The sequence below is a fragment of the Dermacentor andersoni genome, chromosome 10, assembly GCF_023375885.2.
Source record: "Dermacentor andersoni chromosome 10, qqDerAnde1_hic_scaffold, whole genome shotgun sequence".
Taxonomy (NCBI): domain Eukaryota; kingdom Metazoa; phylum Arthropoda; class Arachnida; order Ixodida; family Ixodidae; genus Dermacentor; species Dermacentor andersoni.
This window is the reverse complement of record NC_092823.1, coordinates 7,169,737-7,192,128: the sequence shown is the minus strand read 5'-3', so window position 1 is coordinate 7,192,128 and position 22,392 is coordinate 7,169,737. Positions and strand designations below refer to the sequence as shown.

General features: G+C 46.6%; 1 protein-coding gene across 4 annotated transcripts in view; it reads left to right on the top strand.

Annotated features, from left to right (window-relative positions):
• Nucleotides 1–22,392, top strand: part of LOC126519689 (methylosome protein WDR77-like) — a 262,463-nt gene that overhangs the window by 74,761 nt on the left and 165,310 nt on the right. For all 4 annotated transcript variants that reach the window (XM_055065356.2, XM_050169051.3, XM_072284883.1 and 1 more), the window contains one exon: nucleotides 4,831–4,975. In XM_055065356.2, coding sequence (XP_054921331.1) covers nucleotides 4,831–4,975 — 145 coding nt within the window. The remainder of the gene's footprint in view (nucleotides 1–4,830; nucleotides 4,976–22,392) is intronic.

Here is a 22,392-nt window from a genome sequence, read left to right as displayed (position 1 = left end):
GTAGTCCATCGAAGCACAGCTTAAGTAGTGCCTCCGCCCCTCTTGTATCAGTTGACATAGGCGGTTGCCAGGCCAGATGAGTGAATGTATCCAAAGTGGGCGGCTGTTCGTTGATATCCGGGAAAGGCGATAATTGTGCGGCGAAGCACGCGTCCGTTTGCCACATAGAAACTGAAGGCGGTGGCAGGTTCCCAGTCACATCGAAGAAACCACCGCCGGGCCACGGAAGCAGTAGGGCTCCGAAAAGTACCTGTGCAAAAAGACGAGGTAAGCTCATGCCGACAGCGATGTCACGCCCGAGGGATGCATGAAGCGAGGGATGCATAAAGGTCAATTCGATCACTGCTGCTGTCGCGATTACTCTCTAACATTTTGACAGCGAGTTTCCGCGCTCATTGAGCGAGATGTGTTCATGTTTACATGTGCGTGCATGTGCGTGGCACCGTGCTTGTTAATTTAGTTAGTAAGCGAATATTTATACAAGTTTATACGGCCAAGAAAACTATTATCCTTACTTTGTATGGCTATCTACTATTTTGCTATTGCAATTAGCGTATAACCTTCCAGGCGAAACTGCGACTTTTTTGGGTTCTACAGAGGTACTGAATGGACATAAATGAAAGAAACATGGATTATGATGTTGCCTTGCGACTTCGTGTTATACTGTGTGATGTATCCACGGCTGTGTCATGTCGTGTATGTTAAAATTACAATGGTATTTGCTCTCCCACAATGAAACACTAAAACTTGTTTGACGTGAACTGATCATCAAAGCATTATAGTATGAGAAAAATAACTGGGGAACATGTGCTGATCCCGGAGATGGTGCAGTTTAACACAGCATATCAAAGCACGAGTTGTCACGAGAAAACACAGGAAAGTATCACATGATGCACATGCCAAACGTTTCAAAGAGGTAGTCGACTTTGGAATGAAAAGAGTGTATGTGCAGTGGTAAGAGCATTGCACTGCTCTGCTCAAAGGCAGAGGTTCGATTCCAGTCAGTCGTGCATTTGTTTTCATTATTGAGAACTTAGGTGTGGCGAGACTGGAAGTATAGCTTCCTACCTAACGACCTTTTCCTAAGTGCCTGGAAGGAGGCAACGAATGCTTTGCAAAAAAAAAAAAATTACAGCCAGTTCCAGTTTTCAAATTTCGTGCTGAAATGACAGTGCTGAAACATCAGTGTGGTGTCAAACGTAATTTTTTTTTGTATTGGGCTGCTGTGGTGTAGTGAAACTTTTGTTGGCTTCTTTAGGATATGATGAAGTTCGTCTTCATCATTAGTCTTTTAACTCGGCCAAAACATGTGCTCCATGGCTGCAGCAACTGAAAGACAGCATCACCATTTGTCTTTCGTTTTTATGTTTTTTCAAGTTTGTCAAGCCTCCTCTCACTGTAAAATTGGCTTTTATTGTGATAGCAATTATGTGGCCACTCCAGGCGGATTTGCGGACTTGGTGTTGCCGCTGCCCTGATGTTCCGCATATAATTAGGTATATGTATGCCACACGTTTTGCCTATGCCATATGTGCGAGGGAGATGCTATAATAATGAACCGCCATAGTTGCTCAGACTAGGTCTGATTTTCTTCACTGAATTATTTCTTATATATAATTTTTGCAATTGTAGTATTCAAACAAATGTAATGAACGATTTCATTCGTGGGGCGTGCTTTTTATCTTAAATCTTCTCAGTCTGATAAGAAGTGTGAAACAATCTTAAAGCTTGAGGTAATAGTTCTGTGGAAACCTGCAAGGTGGAGAGAAGTAACTAATAAAGGAAAAAGCTTTTCTTTTCGAAGAACCAATGTGGGTTTCCTTTGTAGCACTTAGCTAACGTCCCATTTTCCTTTAAATAATCTGAAAGCTGCGTAATTTTACTAGCACCTATGTTTATGAGCAGCACAGTGGAACATTTGCAAATGTAATTACAGGCCCTGCACAGCATGTCAAAGCTTTCAAGGGTGCCAGATAGTTTGGTGCATCTGCGTATGCCACTTTCGCATGTAGTCGCACCTGCACATAGTTCGAACATTGTTTGAGTAGTTCAATGTGCATTGCTCGACCTTGATATCGCTGTCAGTGCTGCACCTTAAAGCTGACAATTCATTGTTGTTGAAAAAGCACAAGATGATAATGTGGCTCAACTTATTTATTTATTTATCTGCTTTTTAGTGTCCCTTTAAGAGGAAGCTTTAGATAAGGGCCAACTATGATTTTGCTATTCAAATAGTACATATAAAATGCAGAAATACTTTCATTAGACAACCGCTGGACTGATTTGAATGGAATTTGCTACAGTTGAGATAGAAATTTATATTGACGTTAAGAAGCAGAGTTTCAATTTAGGGATTAATGTGTCTTTTTACAAAAATTTGGGAAAATTAGTAAGTTTAAACAAAATTGAAGCATGAAGTTTAAAAACTCGTCGCACCACAAACCAGTACACCACAAACAGATCCTACTTTCTCTATACGGCATCTGTTATAGAATCCAAGGTAGACACTTGTGATATATGAATTCACAGCTTAAGTAGAATGGTTGCAATGTTTACAAGAGTTTTTCAAAAGTTCTACTCACAAGTTAGCAGTGTATTTCAAAGAGGTGTGTAATATATCAATTTTGTTCACTTTAGATGTATTAAGTACAGTTGACAGAGGTATGATATAACTTTTTATTGCTGAGTTAGAGTGGTAAACATAATGTTTCAGCTCTATTTTCTTCCATTTTAATATTTTCAACAAGTTTTGTTTTAAAAAATAGCGGCCTAATTGAAAAATTCTTTCCCTGTGGTCACTAGATATGAATTTTTCTTTTAAATGCAACAAATTTTATAAAAATTGGTGCAGTGGTTGTTGAAAAAAAGATTTTTTTTCATTCCCATGTATTTAGATGAGAGCTCCCAAGCTGAACCTTCTTCCCCAAAAAAACAGGTACCGTGAAAACTGGAATGTAGGTTGGACCGGAATATGGGTTGACCCCCCAAGCTTTAATTCTAAAGTAATGGGGGTGAAAAATAGTATGTATAAACTTGTAAAAAATGACTGGTATGTAAGACGAGGGTGAACTTGCTGCCACAGTTTCCTTGAAAAAAATTTCAACCTATATTCCATTTTTTATGGTACATAAGAGTGCATACCTATATTCAAATCTGGTGAGCCCTCATGTCCAAGCAATTACTGCCCGATTTCACTGACATCAGTTCGTTGTAAACTCCTTGGGCATATAATTTACTCCCACATTATGAGTCATCTTAATGCAAACAATCTGTTATTCAAAAATCAGCATGGCTTCAGATACAAACGATCTTGCCAAACACAGTTGTTTGAACTAACCACTGACCTACATGACTCTTCGCACAATTTGCTTTATACTGATGCAGTATTTATTGATTTCTCGAAAGCCTTCGATCGTGTTCCCCATAAACGGCTAATCATGAAAATAAACAGCCTTAAGTTAGATGAGAAAACTACCCAGTGGATTAGCGAGTTTTTATCTAGTCGCTCTCAATCGGTAACTATTAATAACAACCAATCTACTTTTTGCCGCGTTAGGTCAGGGGTGCCTCAAGGGTCAGTGTTAGGCCCATTATTATTCCTAATATATATTAATGACATAGCTACGAATATAACTTCAACAATACAGCTGTTTGCCAATGATTGTGTAATTACAGACAGATAACCACCCCTGAGGACGTTGCCATATTACAAAAAGATTTAACCACATTAGCATAATGGTGTCGTGTATGGAAGATGGAAATTAATGCAGATAAAACTAAGGTCATGACACTTTCTTCCAAGCTAACCTTTCCATCTAACGTATACACTCTACGCAATTGCATACTCGAACGAACCTCTTCCTTTAAATATCTGGGCGTTATTCTTACATCTTATTTAAGCTGGGCCATGGATGTTGAGCATATTACTAACAAGGCAATCAAAAACTTGGCTTTTTAAAACGCCGTCTGTACCTTGCAAACAGTGACACAAGACTTCGTGCACACATCTCCCTTATCAGAACAACCCTCGATTGCGCCTCAATTATTTGGAACCCCTACACTGCTAACCTTTCTGATTGCATCGAATCAATTCAAAATAAGGCTGCCCGCTTTATTTTGCGCTCCTACTCTCCATATAAAAGTGTGTCGGCATTAAAGCAGACCCTTAATTTTCCGGATCTTGACACACGACGGAAATATTTCCGTCTGTCTTTTTTTCACTCCCTTTACTATTGTGGTTCATCTTTTTCATCTGCTCCCATCTTACCCACCCGTTATCTGTCCACCTGCAATGACCATGTATGCAAAGTGTCTCCCATATTTGCTAGGACCAAAAAATTCAAAAATTCCCCTTTGGTGTTATCAGTGAATGAATGGAACGCCCTACCTCTAGATGTTGTTACAATCACTGACCCGTCTGCCTTCCAATCAGCCCTGCGCACATTTTTAAATGTATAAAATGTTCAGCTGCCACTTCTTGACTGGCCTGTGTTATATATATGTATAATTTCTAAATGTCCATTTACCCGCACCCACCTGCCACTTGTGCCTTGTTGAAAAGTGCCATGTCCAGCAAATATGAATTGTACCATGTACTCTCACCCCAATTACTTTTCATATTTCTTTTTGCAAAGTGTTTCTTTTACCGAAATCTGTGCTTGATTGTTGCCTTCAGTCATTTTTATTACAATATCATGTGTGAATTGTATCCCCCCCTATGTAATGCCTCTCGGGACCTATAGGGTATTGAAAATAAATAAATAAATCAATAACGAAATGTGGCTGAGTAGCTAGTGCCGCTGCTGTACAGAGTCCCTTGAACAAACACAGGTGGCGTGGAGATGCTGCAGCTGGCCCAGGAAGAGCCTCGGCTGTTGGACACGGTGTTCTACAGGCGGGACCACGATGGTGGTATTACCTCGCTGGCTCTGTCGCCCGACAGGCGGTGGCTGGCTTCCACTGGATGGGATTTTGCGTAAGGCCACCTCCTCCTTTGCTCTATGTTGCCACCATGCGAGCTTTTTATCCTCTACTGCGTGTTTGTCGTGAAAAAAATTATGTTGCAGCCTCAAGAGATAATCAACTGCTTTATTCTTGCAGACGTTTGTGCTTGCGTAGTTCTGCTGCACTTTGGTGCCCAGTGCACATGGTTTTGCATCAGTGCAGGTGGCTTTGAGCATACCTGCGAACTTCTAAGAATATTTCATAGTGTTTACAAATTTAGGTTCATTTTGCAATTTTGTGAAGGCAGTGTCATTTTACGATAATTAAATTTTGTTAGCAAAACGATTTACTTTATTGGTTTGTGAAATTTTTGTTGGGTGTCTACGATAGATCAAAGGATGCCAGCGGGGTACTTGAGTCAAACTAGTTTATACAGACAAGTTACTGAAACAGGCGAAATTGGCAACAGCAAATTAATGGGGGACACGGGACCTACAAGGCCGAAAATCGCAAAAAGATTGACTTCTTGAAGCTGACATTTTCGGAATCTAGAACCATTTTTGCACTAATTTGTGAAGTTTCTGGCTTCACTTATCTTTATTTTCGCCGCAAATTCAATTTGTAACACGTTTGTGAGGTGAATCTGAGCGCAAATTTAAGCAAAAATGGCACTTTTTCCGCGTCGGACGGTTGCCGACGCACACGGGTTATCATGGCCGTCTTGGTCTCGTTTAAAAGAGCCATCCTTCACCTTCAATTTCCCGCCGTCGCTGGCTGTCCTTGCTCATTGGCTTTCTAGAAAAAGGAAAAAGGATGAGAAAAAGGAAGCAGAAGAGAAACTTTGGGAAATGTCATCCGTTGCGGCGACAGAGTGGAAGCGACAGTTGGAGGATGAGAAGAAGGAAGCAGAAGAGAAACTTCGTGAAATGTCATCCGTCGCAACGACTGAGTGGAAGCGAAATCTTATTGCTAAATGTGCCGACACCGTGGTTCCCCCCCCTTTGACGAAACGGCCTTCACCATCGTGCACTTGGAGGCGGTGAACGCATTGATATCGCGTTTACAGTGCAAGATTTGTAAGGGAGATGCGAAAATCATGAGAGGTGAGCGGGAATACGGTCTTGCTGTCAAGCTTCAGCTCGTGTGTACCAACTACGGTGGCGTATTGTCAAAGTGGAGTTCGCTGCACGTCGATGGAGATCGAAAGATCAACCCGTTTACCGTGAACCTGCTCGCCGCACATGCAATGCAGGCTACTGGCAATAGGCAAACTGCATTGAACGACGTGTTTGCGACAATGAACATTGCGCGTCGTGGCCTCCATACGAAAACATGGCAGACGTACGTAAAGAAGAAACTTGCACCTGCTGCTGCTCTTGTTGCCGAGAAACTGATGATCGAGTGTGCAAGTTCAGCTCATGAGACTTACATAGAACTGAATTTGGACAACCCGGGAAACATCGCCGTGTCATACGACTGATCATGGATGACGCATAGACATTCGTCGCACATCGGCGTCGGTACCGTGATCAAACTCATAAGTGGCCTTGTTTTAGACTACGTCGTTCTCAGCAACTCATGCGCGGAGTTTGAATTGGGCCCGAAGGAGGGTGACCTCTCTTACGTAAAGTGGAAAGAGGACCATGTATGCCAGCGAAACACGACGAAGAAATCTGGTGAGATGGAGGTAGAGGCTGGACTTATTTTGTTCAAGAGGTCCCTGGAGCTCCATAACCTCCGATACACAACTGTGCTCTCGGATGGCAACAGCCTAACATATCTTGCATTACAAGAAGAGAAGGTGTATGGCTACATCTCCGTTGCCAAGGAAGACTGTGTAAATCACGTAAAAAAGCGGATGGGCACTGCTTTGCACAATTTAGTTTCCAAGCACAAAAGCCCTGGTTTGGAGAGCCTCTCTGGAAAAGGCCGGCTTACTGTTGATCTCATCAACAAGTTGAGCTCATACTATGGCTGGGCCCTGAAGGCCCATGATAATGTGGATTCTATGCGAAGGGCCACTTATCACCATGCATGGACACTTATCACCACATCACATCAAATGATAAAGTGACCAACCTCACTTTTTAGCCAACAGGGTCTCACTCGTGGTGTCGGCAGAATGCTGCAAATGCTAAGGGCGAGCCTGCACCAAAGCGTCCCCGCAGCTTGCCTCCTCATGTCTGCGAGGCCTTATTGCCCATCTATCAGAGGCTTTCTGATAAGAGGCTACTGCAGCGATGCCAACGGGGCAAGACCCAGAACAATAATGAGTGCTTGCACTCAGTGATATGGGCACTTGCGCCAAAGGAGCGGCATGCCTTGTTGTTCGCTATTGAAGCGGCCGTAGCCGAAGCAGTCCTGAAATTCAACGCAGGAAATACGAGAAGCTCTACAGGCCTGCTAAAGGAGCTTGGCCTCTATCCTGGCATTCACAGCTCCAAGCGGATGGCTGAAAAAGATCAGCGTCGTTCTGTGGCTTCAGCATGCAAGCGCTCATCTGCCGATAACCTGCAGCGCACCTTGAAGAAAAGGCACACGGGTGCAAACAGTCGATGTGACTACATGCCTGGTGCATATTAGCCCATTAGGAGTGTACATACCACGATATCTTTAACTGTATACGAGCTAAATAAAGTATCAACCATTTTTTCTCCTTTTCTCAGAACACAGATTTTGGCCACTATCTTTGTTTGCTGCTTTGATATCTTTGGACCTAGGACAGCTAGGGCTGTAATTTCTTTTGCAGCATGAAGCTAAATGTGCAAATAAAGCAGCGCTGAGAGCAGATTTTCATTCACAGCTCGAAAAAAAATTTTTTTTAGTTTAAAACTTTCTTGTTTAATTATGCATAAACAATGAACTTCACTTATTTATTTATTTACAGTACCCTCAGGGCCCCGAAGGGCGTTACAGAGGGGGTGGGTACAATAATAGAAAAAAATACATGTTCAAACAATTATTGGTATTTGGTGATAAACTCAAAACGTAATCAGTTATTGCAATCTTGAAAGATGATGCCTCCTCGATGCGGGCGATGGAAGGGGTAAGGCGGTCTATCATCTAGCAGTTATATGAACATTCCAGGCGAAATTTTGCCATCGCTGTGATTTTCCATACAAACTCCGAGGGCACTAACACCATCGCTGCGCGCCATATGCTGTATGTGCGAGTGGAAGCGTGATAGGGCAAGTCGACGATTGTAGCTAAGTCTCGTGCGCACAAGGGAAGAAAGCATGGAGGAAGCGTGCCATCTTTCGTCACAACCAGGGGAAGGGGAAGTTGGGAGAGGGGGCTGTACTTCGGCAGTGACGCGCAATCGTGCGGGCTTTATCTTAAAAGTGATCTGCTTTGGGGACAGAGTCTAGGTGGGCCGACGGCTCGTAGCTTTGCGTTCGTCGTGTTCTCACTGCTCAGTTTTTTTAAAGTGATACACAGCACAAAGGTTACTTCACTCGCTGCTGCCGCGCTTCCTTATGCCAGCGTTTTGACAGCGTCTCCGCAGTCTTCGAGTGTGATGTGTGCACGTTTCTTCGTGTGCATTGACACCATGCTTGTTAATTTCATTACCAAGCAAGTGTTTACAAGTTTATACAGTCGATAAAACTACTGTGCTTACTTCGTATGGCTGTCTACTAATTTGCTATTGCCATCGATATTTTGCCTTTCAGGCGAAACTGCAACTTTTTTATTCCCCCCTCCCCTCCAGTGCCACTGCTGCTGCAAATGGTAGCAGTGCGGCGCCCCACGCTATGATTGGTAGAGAGCATACGGCGCACACCGTTCTGTGATTGGTAGAAACATGCTGCGCTGTGATTGGTAGGCACATTTCACTCATGGTCAACACGTACTCAAAGCCGCGGATAACGTGCTGACTGCACAACGCGGCCTTTAAGCTTTAAAAAGACATGAGCAAGTGTCTAATATGTGTTGCACAATATCAACTGCTTTGCTAAAGTTAGCTTCATTGCAAAACAGCTGTGACATGCAGCAAAGCATACGAATGCTATGATTGCTGTTTTTAGCCCTACTAATGCGAAAGCATTATATTGTCACGTGGTAGTGACGTTGAATAACACAGTAGCAATACTGTGAACGACAAAACTAACTTTTATTCGGCAAACCTGTGCCCACAAAACAGGCTACACTTATAGCACAACGATAGCGGCGAACACGGTCGGCGATCGGCGAAAATCTGATCAGCGGGTCAAGCGTGTCGGCTTTTATACAGCAGTCATCGAATGTTCCAGACTAATCGTTGGGACCCGCATGCCTTCTACAAAGTTCTACGCCATTTGCGTCAAGCGATGAAATCAGATAACACAAAGTTCGGCGACAACAGACAGCGGATAGAAGCATCGATAACTTCCTAGAAAGTTCGGATACATGCAGGCGCGTCCCGCGCTGTGCGATAACATTTGTTAGGCGGCAAAACGTGTCGCCCGATAAAGACAAGTACACGTGTCAATACCCCCCTCCTAAAAAAGCATCGACTCGATGCTGCAAACAAATGAAAGTAATAAATAAGCACTCGTAGCGAAGAAAACAACAAAATAAGGGAAGTTCGTTAGCATCCGTAAAACGGTTTAAGATGCACCACGTGGACCACTTCAGGTCGTGCGCGGCGCCGCTGTGAATGCGAAATGCCGTCTGGCACGACCTCATAGTCCAGTGCGCCAATACGTCGGATGACCTTGTAGGGTCTAAAATAACGTCGCAATAGTTTCTCACTCATTCCTCGTCGGCGTATCGGGGTCCATACCCAAACACGGTCGCCGGGCTGGTACTCGACGAAGCGTCGTCGGAGGTTGTAGTGTCGGCTGTCGGTACGCTGCTGGTTTTTGATCCGTAGGCGGGCGAGCTGTCGGGCTTCTTCGGCGCGCTCGAGATAGGTAGCGACGTCAAGATTCTCTTCATCAGTGACGTGCGGCGGCATGGCGTCGAGCGTCGTCGTTGGGTTCCTGCCATAAACCAACTTGCACCGCCGTGTTGTAAGCGAATGTTACGTACGGCAGGACTTGTGTACGCCAGGTCTTGTATTCGACGTCGACATACATTGCTAGCATGTCGGCGAGAGTCTTATTCAGCCGCTCCGTAAGACCATTCGTCTGTGGGTGGTAGGCAGTTGTCCTCCTGTGCCTTGTCTGACTGTATTGCAGAATGGCCTGGGTGAGCTACGCTGTAAAGGCCGTTCCTCTGTCAGTGATGAGGACTTCTGGGGCGCCATGTCGCAGCAGGATGTTTTCGACAAAGAATTTCGCCACTTCGGCGGCGCTACCTTTCGGCAGTGCTTTAGTTTCAGCGAAGCGGGTGAGGTAGTCCGTCGCCACGACGATCCACTTATTTCCGGTTGTTGACTTCGGAAAGGGTCCCAACAAGTCCATCCCGATCTGCTGGAATGGTCGGCAAGGAGGCTCGATTGGCTGTAGTAATCCGGCTGGCCTTGTCGGTGGTGTCTTGCGTCGCTGACAGTCTCAGCATGTTCTGACATAACGGGCGACGTCGGCGGTCAGGTGCGGCCAATAATACCTTTCCTGTATCCTCGATAGTGTCCGGGAAAATCCGAGGTGTCCAGCGGTCGGATTGTCATGTAGGGCGTGCAATACTTCTGGACGCAGTCCTGACGGGACAACAAGAAGGTAGTTGACGCGGACTGGTGAGAAGTTCTTCTTTACGAGTAGGTTGTTTTGAAGCGAGAACGAAGATATTCCTCGCTTAAATGCTCTAGGGACAACGTCGGTGTGCCCTTCCAAATACTCGATGAGGTTTTTCAACTCCGGGTCCTCTCGCTGCTGTTCAGCGAAGTCTTCTGCGCTTAAAATGCCAAAAAAGGCGTCGTCATCTTCGTCATCTTGCGGCGGCGAGTCAATGGGGGCGCGTGATAGGCAATCGGCATCAGAGTGTTTTCGTCCGGACTTATAGGTTACAGTGATATCATATTCTTGCAGTCTTAGGCTCCACCGCGCCAGCCGTCCTGAAGGATCCTTTAAATTCGCTAGCCAACACAAAGCATGATGGTCGCTGACGACTTTGAATGGCCTGCCATATAGGTACGGGCGAAATTTCGCTGTAGCCCAAACGATGGCGAGGCGTTCCTTTTCGGTTGTATAAATAATTGCTTTCCGCTTTTGACAACGACCGGCTAGCGTAAGCTACCACGTGTTCATGACCATCTTTTCTCTGGACTAGCACAGCACCGAGGCCTAGGCTACTGGCGTCAGTGTGGATTTCGGTATCGGCGTGCTCATCGAAGTGCGCAAGTACGGGCGGCGACTGCATGCGTCGTTTGAGTTCTTGAAATGCGTCGGCCTGCGGCGTTTCCCACATGAACTCGACGTCACATTTAGTTAGCTGTGTCGGCGGCTCAGCGATACGTGAAAAGTCCTTGACAAATCGCCTGTAGTAGGCACACATGCCAAGAAATCTACGCACTGCCTTCTTGTCGATGGGCTGCGGGAACTTTGCGATGGCAGCTGTCTTCTGCGGCTCGGGGCGGACTCCAGATTTGCTGATGACGTGGCCTAGGAACAGAAGCTCATCGTAAGCGAAGCGACACTTTTCTGGCTTCAGAGTGAGCCCTGATGACTTGATGGCCTCTAGTACTGTCGTAAGCCGCCTAAGGTGATCGTCGAAATTTGCGGCAAGGACGACGACGTCATCCAAGTAAACAAAACAGGTCTGCCAATTCAATCCTGCTAATACCATGTCCATGACGCGCTGGAACGTTGCAGGCGCCGAGCAGAGTTCGAATGGCATGACCTTGAACTCATAGAGGCCGTCTGGCGTGATGAAGGCGGTCTTTTCGCGATCTCTCTGGTCGACTTCTATTTGCCAGTAGCCAGACTTGAGATCCATCTACGAGAAGTATTTTGCGTTGCAGAGCCGATCTAATGCGTCGTCTATCCGTGGTAGGGGGTATACATCCTGCTTTGTGATTTTGTTCAGCCGACGATAATCGACGCAGAAACGTAAGGTGCCGTCCTTTTTCTTCACCAAGACAACAGGGGATGCCCATGGGCTTTTCGACGGCTGGACGATGTCGTCGCTTAGCATTTCGTCGACTTGTCTTATAGCTTCACATTCTCGCGGCGAAACTCGGTAAGGGCTCTGGTTTAGTGGTCGAGCGCTCTCCTCGGTTATTATGCGATGCTTGGCGACTGGTGTTTGTCGAATCCTCGATGACGTCGAAAAGCACCCATTGTATCGTTGGGGCAGACTTCTGAGCTGCTGTTGCTTAATCACGGGGAGACTTCGATTAATGTCGTAGTCTGTTTCGGGAAGCATGGTCGTCGGGGTAGGTGCGGCGGAATCCGAGAGGATAAACGCATTACTGGTTTCCAGAATTTCCTCGATGTACGCGATCGTCGTGCCCTTATTGATGTGCTTGAACTCCTGGCTGAAGTTTGTCAGCAACACTTCAGTTTTCCCTCCATGCAGTCGAGCGATCCCTCTTGCGACGCAAATTTCACGGTCTAGGAGTAGACGTGAAACTAACTTTTATTGGGCGAACCTGTGCCCACAAAACAGGCTACACTTATAGCACAATGATAGCGGCGAAGACGGTCGGCGATCGTCGAAAATCTGATCAGCGGGTCAAGCGCGTCGGCTTTTATACAGCAGTCATCGAATGTTCCAGACTAATCGTTGGGACCCACATGCCTTCTACAAAGTTCTACGCCATTCGCGTCACACGCTTTGCAACGTGACGATCCTAACCCATAACACCTGAGCACAGGATCCCATGGCAACCGCTGCAAACACACATCCTGCCTGTTTGTTCCATGTCTTTTTTATTTCACTCCCGAGTGAAGTTACCACTAGAAAAGTTTGCCAAAGTCTCGTGCCTACAATAGCGGCGGGTGTGTTCGTGTACTGTGTCGCTGCGTTTCTCGTCGGATGGGGTGAAGTGATGGAGCAAAACCATTCTCTGGAGAAATGGGAAAAGCGTGCGTGCATGAAACAAACCTACAAGTGTCTGTTCCTCGCTGCCGATGTTCGTCACAATCAGGCGCTGGCCTTTTCCAGAAGGTTGTTTCAGACCTGTCGACAGGCCATTTGCTCGAGTGTAATGGCGTCCGTGCTTCTGCACCACGATGTCTGTCCACACGATCGACCCAGTGTCCCCTCAGTCCCCAGATTCCCCAGACAGTCCCTAAGGACGAAACAAAGTCGAGAGAGAGAGAGGGTCCGGGCAGCCTTCATGGTCCTAACGCCGCCCTCGGTGGCCGCGCTTCTTTGAACCGCGCTGCGGCATCGGGCCAATCTGGCGGTCAGTCAGAATGGTGCGCCCGGGAAGTTTTATGGCCCGCATAGGACAAAGGGAACCAACTGCAAGGCACGGAGTCGAAACACGGCCCTCCTTTGGAAACCGTCCCAAACACAGCGGGAGTCGTTCGTGGTGCGGGCGCCGCCGGACAAAGAAGGGGGTTGCATTGCTGCCAGCACGGGGAGCGGCCGAATAGCAGTCCGTGACCCGGTGGCAGCTTCTGTCATGGACGCCGTGCAGGCGCGAGGAAACCTGAGCCGTGCACGCAGTCATGTGCCCGAAGCAGGCACCACGCGGGGATGAATGCTGCCTCCACGGTCGACACACCATAGCACTGGTCTTCCATCAGGCAAATCCCAAGCAGGGTGTCTACCAACCGGGAAAACTGGGAAAACCGGGAATTCGCAGGGATTTTGAGTAGTCTGGAAAAACTCAGGGAAAACTCAGGGAATTTGTGCCTCTATCAGGGACAATTAGCTGTAATTTTATTGAAAGGGTAGAAAGTCGCGGTAATGCTGGCGTGAGTAACAGACAGGAATCGTAATGAATTGTCTTTGACGCCCTGTCGTCGGCTGGAGGAGTTGACAGCGTGCTGTCAACGACCGACTTTCCGGATTCCCGATAATTTGGACGGCCACACGGCACCACCTTAGAATCAATGTATCAGAACGCCTGAAATTTGGGACGCAAGAACTCTTCCGTCCGGTTTTCTGGAAGTTTTGCCGTGACTGCAGGTGCGAAACGGCATTAATCACAGCCACCACTGTAGTATAGTGTCGCCCCCTGTCAGATCTCTGTGTCATCGTACATGTATGTTTTGTAGTTGTTTAGCTAGATGGCGCAGCCCCCTTCTGTCATGTGACGAGCTTAGACCAATCGGGAGGTGTCATCTGGCGTGTGAGTCCTTTTTAATAATAAACGGCCGCGGGTCGGCTGAGTCTTCGTTCCGGTTTTCATCGGGAGCAGTTAGCTCCGAGTCTCCTTCACTGCGTTGGCGCTCGACGCGCGTTCGCTGGCCGGGGGCCCCCACTTGCCTGCCGCTGCCGACACAACATCTTTTGGCGACGAGGATGGGATTCCCGCTGCGGTTCCGACTGAAGTCCCGGGGAACCAAGGAGCTTCGTAAGTGAAGCGACCCTTCCATGTCTGCACGGCAAGCAAACGCCGCCGACGCACTTGGCGTCTCGAGGCTTCCGAGCCTAGGCCTTCTTGCCCCTTTGTTCTTCCTTGCCCCATTCCTGCTGCGAGCTCCGGCTTGTTTTCTGCACTGTCTCCTGCACGCTACCGGGCATGGCGTCTTTCACGGCGAACCTTCCCGTTTTTCTGGAATTGCCCGGGCCACCGTTAATTCCATGGCATCAATGGAAAAAAATTTTTCAGGCCCGCCTCGAAGCGGCCGACGGTGGCGACTGGACGGACGCGCGACGAGCGTCCACGCTCGTCAGCGTTCTCGGGCGTGAGGGACAACGGAAGTACTTTGCAGACGAGGAGCAGGAAGCAGCAAGGCAGTCAACCGGCGCAGCGTCAGCGTCAAGTGAAGCAGCAAGGCAGTCGACCGGCGCAGCGTCATCGTCAAGTGATGCGGTGCCGCCAGCGTCAGAGTTCCAGAAACTCTTGCAGCGGCTTGACCGGCTGTTCGCTGCGTCAACAAATGTTCTGGCGGAGAGGCACGAATTCACCAGTCGAAAGCAGTTCGAGGGAGAAGGATTCCTGGAATTCGTGACCGCATTGAAGGAGAAGGCGGTACAGTGCAACTTCGGCACAACCTACAACGAGCGCGTCCGAGACCAAATAATACATGGGGTAGCGAACGTCAGCGTTCGCGAAAAGGTATTGGCTCATGGCGAAACCCTGTCCCTGGACAAGGCAGAAGAAATTGGACGCTCGTTAGAAGCCCTGCATTGAGCGAACCGCGCGTTCGGCTCCGAAAATGTACGAAGAATCGAGGCATCTCAACTTGGCGTTCCGTCGACGGGCCAAGATGGCTGACTTCTTCCTGGGAGCCGCCAAGATGGCCGACGTAGTCCGGGAGGCCATGAGGATGACCGACTTCTTCCGAGAAGCCGCCAAGACGACCAACTTCTTCCGAGGAGCCGCCAAGACGACCGACTTCTTCCGAGGAGCCGCCAAGAGGGCCGACATTTCGCACATGGCTCCTCCGGGAACTGTGGTGCATGCGATCGGTGTGGCAGCACGAAACATATTGCAACGTACAGGAATTGTCCAGCAAGGAACCGGCGGTGCAATGCCTGCCACACGTTGGGCCATTTTGCATCAGTATGCCGAAAAACCCGTACTGTTCAACACGTCTCTTCCGCAGGGACGCTGTCTTCAACTTCAGCAGGGCAGCCGTCCGCGTCTCTCTTGACGGTAAGCGCTTTTGAATCTAAAAAAGATTTGGAAGTTCCAGTCGTAGTGAACGGCGTCTCCATGCGACTGCTGGTGGATACGGTTAATGGATACGGCTAATGACGGTCGAAGATTTTGGAAAGCACTTTGGTCGACAGCACAGACTGTCACAAACAACAGTGGACTTGAAAAATTTCTCCAAGCAACGTGTTGACATTCAAGGCCTGTTTCAAGCCACTGTCCAGTTTTTCCAAAGGTCATGCTCCGTCACTTTCCACGTAACGACTACAGGAACATCACTGCGGGGTTTAGACGCCATCCAATGCTTGGGCATACAGATCGACGCTACGTCGCTGACATGTCGTCTACCATCGCTTCCTTCAGTACAGAGCCCCACAGGTATGCGTGCATGCTGAGTGGTCATTTTCGAATTACTTGGCACAGGCCAACTTTAGGATCGAAATAACAAAAGTTTAGGCCCATAGGTGCCAGCCGGGACCTTTAGTCAAGGTCGAATTAACCGGAGTCGAATTAATGGAATTTTACTGTACTAGGAGCTGTTTTGGCATGCCAAACTCTGGAGAGCTTTTAAAAGGCAGCTATCAGTGGTGCTCACTGGAATCCATACCAGGAATTACCATATTTACTCGTATAATGATCGCACCCCTGAATTTTGTCATCAAAATGAGATCTTTTTAATTTCCCATGTAATGATCGCACGCTGAACTTGCCGCAGCGATATGTCGTGTGCCAAGTCTAGGTAATAATGATCGTGCTTACCATTTCGAATGCTACATGAACGACTCTTCAAGACAAACCAAGCGGTCTGCACACATCAAACATTCTTAAGTAGATGCACCATTCCATTACTTTCATCACTTTCTGCACTTCCATGACAAAAAGAGGTACAACCAAACTTGCCTTTGTTATGTGTAGGCTTTATAATGGTTGTGGTCAACAACAACAAAAAAGGCGCCTTTCGAGTCTTCTTATCTGCACTCGTGGGCACGCAACAAATCACGAGCGGCAACAATAGTAGCCACTTTTACACTGATACGTTAGAAGTGTACCCTATTCATACGTCGACGCTTGTAACACACCAAGATATTCGCCAACCCTTAGTAGAAGTGTGCTGTATTAGGATAGTAGTGAAGACGGATGCCGCAGTTTTCGCAGCATGCCGGCCATGTGCTTCTATGTCAATGGCAGCTAAGCGTGCCCATCTGTTTCTGTCCCCTCAAAGTGGACATGGCTACGTCATTGCCACCAACTTGCCGAAGTTAATTATATTATTCATTACTGATACGGAAAAAACTGTTTCAATGCACGTAATGTACTCACAAGAAGAAGAAAAAAAATTGCGTTCGGCTTGCTCCGCCAGCCGCCATTTTTGTTTTGGTGTCCCGCACTACACACCGCGGCACCCGCCTGTTTGTTGACCTGTTGTCATCCCACAGCAAACGCAGGATGAAAAAAAAATGTTCTTCTCGCTGGAAATTTAACCCGCGTAATGATCGCACCCCTGAATTTGCATCAATCTTTTTGACAAAAAAGTGCGATAATTATGCGAGTAAATACGGTACATTCAGTACCCTTTGTCAGTTTGTTCCAGCAAATGTTGGTGGGTTCCAAATGAATGGTGCTAGCCATGTCTAATATTTCAGAAGCAGCACTTGCCGCTACACTGCCATTGCTGCTTTGTTTGTGGTGGGTTTAGCAGTTGAGGCGACAACCACATCGGCATTATTTGTTGCACTCATGTGGGACAGGTTCACTCCAGCGGGTCCCGTAATGTACCAGCTCTTCTGCTTACATAATCAAAGTACTGCAGTGCCAAGGAAAGATTAAGAAAACACGGGGCAACTGTGGTGTCGGGAATGAGGTTATCTGGTTTTCTCCTCTGTTCACTTACAGGATTATTGTAAAACCTCAATGATTTGAAAAGTCGTATAATTCGTGGGCAGAAGCAAATGCGAATGGCCATAAGCGGCACTAGTGTTTAACCGAAACAAATCGGCAGAGTCTTCATAGTCTAAGTTATCAGTGGAAACTGTATGGGAATGACAGGAATTGCAGGAGGCTGGGTGCCTTTATAGCCTTTATTATTGCATTTATCACCGCACATGACATTGCGTTGGCTGCATGCCTTCAGAAATGTATGGTCACCATCCATGATCGCGTCAATAGCGATCGCCCTAATATGCTTATGCGACATTTAGTAACAAGCACACTAACAAAGGATCGTCGGGCATTTTTGGCGATGGTGGACTTAATGGTGTTGTCACAGGATGTAGGTCTGCTGGTCAATGAAGGTGCAGTTGGGGTTTTGACATCATCGACACATAGTAAGGTTTGTTACAGCGTAGCACAAGACAAGGACAAAAGAAGGTATAAAACAACGACACATCGGTCACTCTCAACTGATATTTTATTGAAGATATGTCTATTGTATATATAGATGCCAGTTGATAACCATGATATGCACGAGACACGGAGATGCATCGAAGCAACTGTGACAAACTGACGCATAATCAAAATTGAGATAGGTAACGCAGTTCCTTGTCGTGAAGAGTGATGGCAGTTCGCTGATACATGCCTTGTCCCTAATCTTTATATTGTAAGCCTTGGAGATTTCCCTTGTCAGTTGGCTTACGTGTTTAAAAATGACACTAGTCTTTTTTTAATTCGAGGCAACCACCGCACGACTTGCAATGCTTCGGGAGATGCAGTGGCGTAAACCCTTGAAGAAATAGCTCATGCTCCCTAAGTCGAACATTCGCTTTGTCCCACGTACTCTTTAACAAGATAACGGAATGGCATACACAACCTGCTTAGCATAAGTGATGTACCTGTTTACATGTTTGACAGTGCATTTTACCTTCACTTGCTTATCCTTCAGCAAATTATCAACTAGCCCTATCCTGTGACCTATCTTATGTTTCGCAGAAAAACGAACATCAGTGCTGTACCTTAAATTAACGTTCTTAAGCCGATGCGCTAACTTGGGTACATACAGTACTACTGAATTTTTTCTTTTTTCTCCTAATTTAGTTTTTATACCTTGGTCATTTATATTCTTGACGCCGCGAACCATACTTTCACTCGCAGATGAAATGATCACTTCGGGTAACCGACTTCCAGTAAACGATTTACCTGATCAGAAAAAGCAGCCTTCGACATATGAAAACACTACTTCTTTAATGCAGCATTTAGGATAGTCTTCACTATAGCCCGCTTCACTACCTTAGAATGACCGTATTTATAGTTCAAAATGGGCTTAACCTACCTGGGATCATATTTCCAGCACATATGATTTTTACCAAAGGTTAATCTCAGGACTAGAAACTCCAGTTGATGGTCCTTAGAGACTTGTCATGAGCCAATAAAGGAAGAAAGAAAAAAGAAAACAAGAAGACATGAGGAGTCGGCAGCAGAAATAAAGAAAGAAGATAGAAAATAAGACCGTACGAATAAAAAGAATACAATATGAAAGCAGAAGAAGCGCAAAATTGCACGCGCAGCTATGTGACCAATGGGAGAAGGGACACGTCGACGAAAAGAGTGGCCCAGTTACACTCTGGGACGAAGGCGAGGAGAAGGGGCTGGAAGCCGAACAGGACGGTTAGGTCGTGGAGATGGCGGCAACCCAGTGGAAGCAGTTTTCAGTTGCTGTGGCCACGACCCGCAAACCGAGTGGACCTCCCACCGGAAGCTGCAGCTACAGGCTGACGGCACCGCCTCCCGGATTCCCTGCGGCTACGATCCGCAGCTTGCGGAGTTGACTGGGCGATCCAGGTGCCTAGGTCACTCCACCCTCCTGACCCCCTGACCAGGCCAACCGTGGACCAAACATCGGACACAGTGACATCGAGCGATGTGTCATCGGAAGCAGCGACGACGAGGTGATGTGGCCACCTCGACAGACTTTATGTAAATATTTTCAGCTTCATAATACGTCATGTGCGAAGTCCTAAGACAATATTTTCAATTAACTAGGTTTGTATATAGTGTGTCATATGTTAACCAAGGCCCATGCCGTGCTGCCTGACTAACGTTAAAATTTCATCAACACCCTCGGCATGAACGTCACTGGTAAAAAATGTAAAAAAATCGTCAACGTAGCGAAAAACCCTATTGGAAGGCTTAGCAAGGTGGCCCTCGAGTTGCCTATTAAAATAACCTAGAAAAATGTCACTAATGATTGGAGCTATGCACGAGCCTATGCACACTCCCGATTTTTGTATATTCAGACCCCTTCTTCATGAAACAAAGGTAGATCTCAAGTAAAAGGAAAGAAGTTCAAGAAAGGCTTCTACTAGGATACCACAACCCTTGATGAAGGCTTTTTCATCATTGTCATGCACTATGCAGTCTTTAACGTATTTCATAACCTGGACATGTGGAAGCGAGTAATATAAGTTTTCCACATCTACGCTGAAGGCACACCGAATGTTAAATGAATTGTCTTCCAGATACTTACACACATTATCCGAATTGGCTATCCGGAAAGGATTAACTATTGTTATGCACACAAGATTCGTATGTAGAAATCGCGACACGCTCACCTGTCAGCTGTCTTTTTCTGAGACTATGGCCCGGTACGGCACGTCATCCTTGTGCGATTTCACAGTAAAGAAAACCTGTAGTTTCAGATTTTTTGTTTTCTTTATGCTGGCCGCTAAACGTTGCAAATTCATTCCTTCCAACAAAGTTAATGCTTGCTGCTTGACTTTCGCAGCCTTAACCTTTACGCCTTTGAAATTTTTCCGCATTGCATCCTCAGACTTTTATGAATAGAGATCAGAATTCATGACAGCGAAGTGCCCTTCTTTGTCTGCTACTAACACCTGCAAATTTTTTTCGCACAAAAAGTGAACTAAGGGCCTAAGCACGTCCTTGCCACCCCCCCCTCTTCCTGTCCTAGCAATGGCATCTACACACTTTGGAACACACCGTGAATGTTCGTCCTCTTTGGCTCACTTTGAGACCAACCTTGCTGTGGCCACCTTCCCAGGGGGTTTAGGTGAGGTTCGATGCAGTACTTCAGGCTGAGACCCAATACCCGCTTGTGTTCCTCCGGAGTAGGCATCATGCTCAGGTTAAGCGCATGGCCCTGAACATGTTGTCCTTTTTCTTCAGTGGGAGCATAGGCCGAACTGTGCGCCAAAGAAATTCACTGGTAGAATCAGCGATGTTGCACCACTGCCCATATTGGCGTGAAGGTGGGGGACTCTCCAGAGTATTCGCACACGCGACTCAAAGTAAGTCCTTAACAGTTCTGACCTGTCACCACCACTCGAACTTAAGAATTTTGCACGACCTTCGTGAATGTCCATCGGAAGGCTGGAGCCACCTTTACAACTGCACGTCGGCTGGGCAAATTCCTTGTTTGATGTGCCAAGATGCAACTCTGGCCCTACATACGCGCATGGCTATCATGGCTGCCAAACAGGCTGGGTCCTGAAGGTTTGAGTTGACACAAAGAGAAGAGCCCTGAGTACTAGAAATATACTGCATCAAGCCGGCAAGTTGGGCCAGTTGGTTGGATTCATAGTAAGGTTCATCAGAGCGCAACACAAGACCAGGACAAAAGAAGGTATAAAACGACAACACGGCGCTGACTTGGCCTTGGTTTTACTTTCAAAGTCCCTAAAGACCATCAACTGCAGTCTAGAACTGAGATTAACCTTTGGTAAAAATCGTGTGCTGGAAATATGATCCCAGGTCGGTTAAGCCCATTTTTAACTATATATCCGGTCATCCTAAGGTAGGGAAGCAGGCTATAGCGAAGACTATCCTAAATGCTGCATTAAAGAAGTCGCGTTTTCATATGTCGAAGGCTGCTTTTTCTGATCAAATGAATCGTTAACTGGATGCTGGTTACCCTGAAGCGATTATTTCATCTGTGAGTGAAAGTATGGTTCACGGCGTCAAGAGCATAAATGACCAAGGTATAAAAATATAAAACTAAATTAGAAGAAAAAAGAAAAATGCACACACGTGTATACAAGTTAGTGCATGGGCTTAAGAATGTTGGTTCAAGGTACAGCATTGACGTTCGTTTTTCTGTGAAGCATAAGGTAGGTTGTATATGCTCGTTAGTTGATAATTTGCTGAAGGATAAGCAAGTGAAGGGATAATGCACTGTCAAACAAGTGAACAGGTACATCACTTGTGCTAAACAGGTTGTGTATGCCATTCCATTATCTTGTGGTAGAGAGTATCTGGGACAAACGAAGCGATGTGTGAATGTTCGACTTAGGGAGCATGAGCTATTTCTTAAAGGGGTTGCACCACTTCATCTCCCGGAGCATTGCAAGTGTTGCGGTGGTTGCCTCGAATTTAAAAAAAACTAGTGTCATTTTCAAACACGTGAGCCAACTGACAAGGGAAATCTCCAAGGCTTACAATATAAAGATTAGGGACAAGGCATGTATCAGCGAACCACCATCACTCTTCACGACAAGGAACTGCGTTACCTATCTCAATTTTGATTATGCGTCAGTTTGTCACAGTTGCTTCGATGCATCTCTGTGTCTCGTGCATATGGTTATCAACTGGTGCCTATATATACTGACACGTGTACTTGTCTATCTTTATTGGGCGACACATTTAACTGCCCAAAAAGTGTTATCGCAGGGCGCAGGATGCGCTCGCAGGTATCGGAAGTTTCTGGAATGTTATTGATGGTTCCATTCGCAGTCCGTCGCCGAACCTTGTGTAATCTGATTGCATGTATGTGCGACACGAATAGTGTAGAACTTTGTGGAAGACACGCGGGTCCCAGCAATTACTCTGGAACATTAGACGACTGACGTATAAAAGCTGACGTG